Source organism: Limulus polyphemus, unplaced genomic scaffold (assembly GCF_000517525.1).
Source record: "Limulus polyphemus unplaced genomic scaffold, Limulus_polyphemus-2.1.2 Scaffold4015, whole genome shotgun sequence".
Classification (NCBI taxonomy): Eukaryota; Metazoa; Arthropoda; class Merostomata; order Xiphosura; family Limulidae; genus Limulus; species Limulus polyphemus.
In genome coordinates, this window is record NW_013669625.1 from 85063 (window position 1) to 92493 (window position 7431).

Sequence of the window (7431 nt, forward strand, 5' to 3'; positions counted from 1 at the left end):
CAGGACATAATTCACTGGTGTACAGCTATTAGTTTTCTGTACTTTCAGGACATAATTCACTGGTATACAGCTATTAGTTTTCTGTACTTTCAGGACATAATTCACTGGTATACAGCTATTAGTTTTCTGTACTTTCAGGACATAATTCACTGCTACACAACTATTAGTTTTCTGTACTTTCAGGACATAATTCACTGGTATACAGCTATTAGTTTTCTGTATTTTCAGGACATAATTCACTGCTACACAACTATTAGTTTTCTGTACTTTCAGGACATAATTCACTGGTACACAACTATTAGTTTTCTGTACTTTCAGGACATAATTCACTGGTATACAGCTATCAGGTCAGCAAAACTCAACCGGCTTCAAGTGGCTTTTCCTGGAACTAGTGAATTAGAACTAGCACGACATCTTACTAGGGATTTTCTTAAGGAAGGATGGCTAAGAAAAATGGGTCCAAGAAGTGGTGATTCTTATAAGCTTCGTTGGTGTTCCTTGGACGACAGAAAACTAATGTATCTAGAAAATCCTCTTGTAAGTAAATCAAATAGTATTTTAAACCCATCGTTAGTTGTGACATCTATTTAAATGATGTTTCCCTAGAAGAAAAACCCTTATCATAACCAAAAATTGTCTGTAGTAAGTAAACGTATAGCTGGAAATTCATGTTCAACTTATCTGTAAAACCAATAAGACACTATTAGTTACCTTTATAATACACTCAGCTGTATGTTAAACATCCATCATCTACTTGAACATTAGTTGTCAGTTTTTGTCTTCTTTGAATTAAGCAATTTAGTGTGTTTTTTACATTCAAAGTATGTCAGATGCATTGGAATATATTTCAAACTTATTAAGATTTAATAGTGGATTTCCTGCTGTAATGTTTGAACTTTTGTGAAAGATGAGTTGCTAAAGGACTATTTTTTGAATCATTGTGATGATGAAGAGATTACATTTTGGAAGAGATACAACACATACGTAAAAACATTCACGAATACAATGGAATTTCTATGGACAAAGTTTATGGATATTTTTTTTTCCATCTTCCATGTCCCAGTCTCCTTTATACATCTTATATTGTGAGTGTGATAAAAGGAAATTATTTATTTTGAGCACCCCCAAGTATTAAATCCCAAATCCTTGCCACAAGAACAACATTCATAAGAATTACAAATCATGCAACTTTGTATTAAGTTAAAATCAATGTTCTGTCTGTTTATGTTACATAGAAATGTAGTCATTTTTTTTTACTTCACATTTGTTCAGAAATACCTTCTTCCATAATAATGAAATACGTTTAGATAATTTGATCAGGTGTTATAAATGATGGCAGCAGTAGGCCTGTTGTTAACTTTTCATAACACCTTCAGAATCAAGTGATTCATAATCACCACATTAATGAATACATCTAGAATATACACCTCTCTTTCTAGGATCTCCGTTCAAAGGAATAAAAAAACATTTGTTAGTAATCATCTAGAACACTTACTTGTATTTCAAGATCAAAATACAGTTGGAAAAATACTTTTTGTATTTAAAAGTACAATTTTGTTCAATATCTTCATGTAGATGATTTGATTGTGTTTTAATAAAACCTGTCCTGAAGGGAATATTTCTTTGTTGATAAACACAATGTAGATCTTTTACAATAAACAGTTTTGTAATAATGTAGAACATGTATTATAAAGATCTCTTACAATAAACAGCTTTGTAATAATGTAGAACATGTATTATAAAGATCTCTTACAATAAACAGCTTTGTAATAATGTAGAACATGTATTATAAAGATCTCTATAATTTTATTTTTGTTGTTTGTAGTAATCTAGACTCTTCCAAATTCTCTGTACATTTGTATTTCCAGGATCCCTATCCAAAAGGAGAAATATTTCTTGGTTACCATGGTTATGGTATTAAACCCAAAGTTCCTGAGGGTGTGAAGACATATGGTTTTGGTTTTACACTTCAGACTCCAGAGCGATTGTTTGTATTTGGATCAGATAGAGACCAAGATCGACAGGAGTGGTTAACTGCTTTACAGCAGGTTATAGATCGTCCGTTAACACCACAGGACAACTTTAGTAAGTGAGACACAAGAAGAAATCATGAAAAAGGAATGTTTTTTAATAGCGTATTTCATTTTAAGATTTGTATTGCACACTCCTGGTGTAATAAAAAAAAAAACTCCAAGAAATATTAAGTCATAAATTCATCAAGTTTAGTGGAGAGAACATTTTCCTCTTCTCAAAGAAGCTTTTAATATTAAACATAATATAAAATGTAAAGAATGTTAATTTTCATTGTTATATTTAGATTAAAGTTTTTATTTAGTGAAAACATTCAATATAGGTAGGAAAATATGTTCCTTAACTTGAATACAAGTAGTAGGTTAGTTCCTGGATACATTTTTTATTTTCATTTTTAGTACTCTTTCATTACCTGACAGATTGTTTAAATGCTATTGAAAGCTTGCCAGAAATCCTGCATGTATATATTCTTGTATACTAAAGAAATTTCTAATTACTTTCTGTCTTGATTTTTAGATGGAATTATTCACTTAATTTATAAAACCTCTGTTGATAGACAGTTACTAACTTGTATTATTGGAGGGATTTTTTTTGGTTTAATGATTTGGAGAAATAAAAATATTTCAATATAGCTATTTTTTTATAAAAACATTTAAATGTTTCTAAAATAGTTAAACATGACAATTCTTGTAATTATTTATTTTATGTAATCCCAAACTACTCAGTTGTTCACTTCTGGTTCTGTTTTTGATTTATTTGATGTTATTCCCCTCTTTGCTAATTTAAATAATGTTCAGTCTTAGTTTGGAGTGTTGTAAGTTGAATTTGTTATCTTTTAGGAGCATAATCAGTAGTTTAAATCAAACTTCTAGGTTTACATGTACTAAATTTTACATGATTATTTAAAATGTAATAATATACACCATTGAAATTTTATAAAAAGATTACCTGGTTATTTAAAATCAAATATGGGATAATACACATTTTGAAAGTAATGAAATAAAGCAAGAAAAATATAATGAAAGTATTCGATGTGAGAACAAACAATAAATATGTGTAACTAATTAGCCTTACTAAAGCTAATTAAAATAGGTAATACTTGTTTCTTGAAATAGCAAAAACCCAGTTAGAAAATCTTGCTTAATTCTTTGACACCTGGATGTGTGAAATTGCACCAATCAGTTAAATCAATTATAGAAAAATAAACTTTAGTTGTTTCTTACACATAATGGAAAAATAAAACACTAATTAATTCAATAAAGTAGTTATTTATATAATTTTGGGTTGATTTCCCACTGAAATCATTAGTATAATGTGGCACAAGGGAAGTCGTAATACTTTTACCTTTTGTCAGGAATACAAGTGTAGTTTCATTGAATTTTAGCCAGTCGGTTGTTGATGGTGTGATGTAACTTAGAAAATGGTTTTATATTAGTTTGAATAAAGACAGACTAATTTATTGATTCAAATTGAAAAAGAAACCAATAAAAAAATCATGGTTTTATTAGATTCTAAAGATTTAAAAAAAATTCAATCTTCTTTGTTCATCACTTTAAGTTATGTGTGTATATATAGTTATATGCACACACGTATGTTATAGAAATAATTAACCCTGAAATAAACAGCATTCCTTTTATTAAATGGTGTTTGATAACGAAATGTGAAGTCTTCCATTTTAAAAAACTTCTCCCTGGTTTGGGAGTCAGGAGGCTAGTCATAAATAAACACCTGAGGAAGGGCACTCTTCCAAAATGTTGTGTGTTGACAGTAATCTTCAGTTAACTTTCTTCAAACACTGCCTTATTGTAACTGTTCAGAAGAATACCTTCTGCAATATAAACATTTAAGCTTATATCTTTGCCAGTGTATAATGGAATGATCCCAAGTGATATAAAATTAGAATAATCACTTTTTTATTTTATAAAAAGTATTTATGACATTATTTCACTATATTACAACCTTTCGCATGATCTGTCATCTTTGTTAACGACTGAATTGAAAAGAGTTACTGGATTTTTAAGCAGGTGCTTCTAGTCATATTTTTATCTGCTAAAATATACAATTTAATTTTTGTGACACTCTTGGTTTACTGTTGTCTCATTTTGTAAGTCCTTCTGTGATTATTAATATTTTGTAGAAATGCTTCCAAATCAAATTTATTAGGGAAAGTAAAATAAAAGTATGATTTGAAGTTAGGATAATTATATTTAAAATGGTGTGTACAGAAAACTTATATTAGGATAATTATATTTAAAATGGTGTGAACAGAAAACTTATATTCTAAGTAAAGCTTGCACATCCAAAGATTCATCAACTTTAGAAATGATAGAGAACACTCCATGTACTTTAGAAATGATAGAGAACACTCCGGGAGTGTTCTCTATCATTTCTAAAGTACATGGAGTGTTCTCTATCATTTCTAAAGTACATGGAGTGTTCTCTATCATTTCTAAAGTACATGGAGTGTTCGCTATCATTTCTAAAGTACATGGAGTGTTCTCTATCATTTCTAAAGTACATGGAGTGTTCTCTATCATTTCTAAAGTACATGGAGTGTTCTCTATCATTTCTAAAGTACAACAAAAATTCTAAACTACCTGATCATTTCTAAAGTACATGGAGTGTTCCATATCATTTCTAAAGTACATGGAGTGTTATCTATCATTTCTAAAGTACACGGAGTGTTATCTATCATTTCTAAAGTACACAATTGTTTGACAGAAGTATAATCTAGTGATACAAAACTTCTAAACTACCTGATAATAAACTTATGTTTTACAACTGAAACTGTTATTCTTTTTTTCCATTAATTTAAATCTGTGATATTAATATTCTGGATCACAGAATTAATCCTTTATCTTTTCTTACTGGCTATAATTTTTAAACTGTTTGTGAAACCATAACATTGTTTAAGGTTTTAACATTTTCTGTAGTAGAAATTAATGGTTTAAAATAAATAAAAAATTTCCTACTGCATGGCTGTTTCTTGTGCATGAATAATGTTAACCTTGTTCTTTGTTTTTTAAATATTAAGCATGTTTTCATGAAGCTAATATAGGTTTTGCATGCCCTAAACCATTAACATCCAGAAGATATTCCAGTTCATGGTTATATTGGAACTGTGATCAGTTAAGTATAACTTATTTTATCTTTTGGTGTAACTTGTTAACATACTTTTTATCAGAATTTGTGGATACTTACAGCTGCTGAAAAGCAGCGTAAAACTCGTTTGATGATTAAACCAACCAGTATTTACTTATTGTGTGTGTGTGTTAAATTGAAAAGAGAATCTGTAACATTATTCACATACCTAAATTAAATTAGGTTACTTAGTTTTGAATTATGCTAAATTTCTGTTGACTGAAAGGATTCTACAGTTAGACAAGGAATGTCCATCTTCCAGTATTTAAAGTAAACTTGTGTGGACAAAATAAACATTTGTAGGAAATAGTATTGGTTCTTCAACAAACTTGAATATACAAGGTCTTTCTAAACACAAAATGTCAAATACGAATTTTGTATTTTATCATTTTAAAAGGTCTTTAAGTTATCTATAAGAAAAATGTCAATCTTAGTAGATAATTGTAGTAGTTTAACTTTTTTTTAATGATGAAATGTAAAAATAGTTGTATCTATAACTTGTTTGTAAATATTTCAATTCTGTTGTTGAAACATTTTAAACTAACAATTTGATCTTACATAATTCTATATGAAATGCCAGGTTTACATAGTATTTGAAAAGCTCATAAAGTAACTAAACTCAAGTAGTTTTATCATTCAATATTTTAGTGATTAGTTGTTTTGTAGACTGTTTGACTAATTTTTTTTTTAAGGTACCATAATAAGTTTTACTTCATGCTTTATTGAATGGAATATTTCATTTTAAAGTGTAATGATCTTTTTTTGTATGTATATGAGTGTCATACAGCCAACTAAAGAAACCATTCACATGGTACTTCATTATTGAATAATGTTTAAACACAACAGGGAGTGTACAGAGAGTGTTACTAATTAATATTGTCAAGTATAACATATTTAGTGTAGATATTTGAGTGTTACTAATTAATATTGTTAAGTATAACATATTTAGTGTAGATATTTGAGTGTTAGTACTTAATATTGTCAAGTATAACATATTTAGTGTAGAGATTTGAGTGTTACTAATTAATATTGTTAAGTATAACATATTTAGTGTAGAGATTTGAGTGTTACTAATTAATATTGTTAAGTATAACATATTTAGTGTAGAGATTTGAGTGTTACTAGTTAATATTGTTAAGTATAACATATTTAGTGTAGATATTTGAGTGTTAGTACTTAATATTGTTAAGTATAACATATTTAGTGTAGATATTTAAGTGTTAGTACTTAATATTGTTAAGTATAATATATTTAGTGTAGAGATTTGACTGTTACTAGTTAATATTGTTAAGTATAACATATTTAGTGTAGAGATTTAAGTGTTAGTACTTAATATTGTTAAGTATAACATAGTTATACATTAAATAAAGTATAATTCTATGTGTGTATGTTCTACATTACTGTATTACTTAGTAAAGGTTTGATATATTTTGAACTTTTGAGTTATATAGATGTTCTTCGTTATCTTGACTTTAACTTTTTTTTTTACAGTGGCAGCCAACTTAGTAAAGAAGAGGTCTACATTAGCATCATCTCTTCAACTACTTAGAGTTTTGTAGCAACCATGTTTTTGACACACCTGGGTTACTATAACAGCCAAGCAGTTAACTAATCAGAACCTTACTACTCTTGAATTGGGTTACTGTAATTTCTAAGTTGTTATTACATACTTGAATTGGGTTACTGTAATTTCTAAGTTGTTATTACATATTTTCGGATATCTTTACCTAGACTTCTATCACTTATCATTTCAAGATTTTTAACAACTTAGTAGTTGCCAAGTTATTATTATACCTGATTTAGTATATCAGACAACTAACTTGTCGTTTCATCTTTCACAGAGTTCTCTTTACAGGTTTTACTTTACTAACTTTATTATTTATTAACAGGTTAGTGGTTACTACAAAATTTTATATTCGAAGAGTTACCACTGAAGAAGGGTACAGTAATTCCTAAGAATTTACCACAAAATTATTACACTTAGTAACCAAGTTACTTACATACCTGATACAGGCTTCTGTAATAAGATATTGCATATCACATCATCATTGGCATTCAATAACCAGGTTCTTTATAAACCTGATATAGGCTTCTGTAACAAGATATTGCATATTACATCATCATTGTCATTCAGTAACCAGTTTATTCATATACCTGATATAGGCTTCTGTAACAAGATATTGCATATTACATCATCATTGTCATTCAGTAACCAGTTTATTCATATACCTGATATAGGCTTCTGTAACAAGATATTGC

General features: G+C 28.5%; 1 protein-coding gene across 1 annotated transcript in view; it reads left to right on the forward strand.

Moving 5' to 3' along the window:
- Nucleotides 1-7423, forward strand: part of LOC106470454 (arf-GAP with dual PH domain-containing protein 1-like) — a 20686-nt gene extending 13263 nt beyond the window's left edge. The window contains exons 4-6 of the mRNA XM_013931014.2: nt 319-537; nt 1869-2085; nt 6664-7423. Of these exons, the coding sequence (XP_013786468.1) occupies nt 319-537; nt 1869-2085; nt 6664-6731 (504 nt within the window). The 3' untranslated portion in view covers nt 6732-7423. The remainder of the gene's footprint in view (nt 1-318; nt 538-1868; nt 2086-6663) is intronic.
- Nucleotides 7424-7431: the final 8 nt, after the last annotated feature.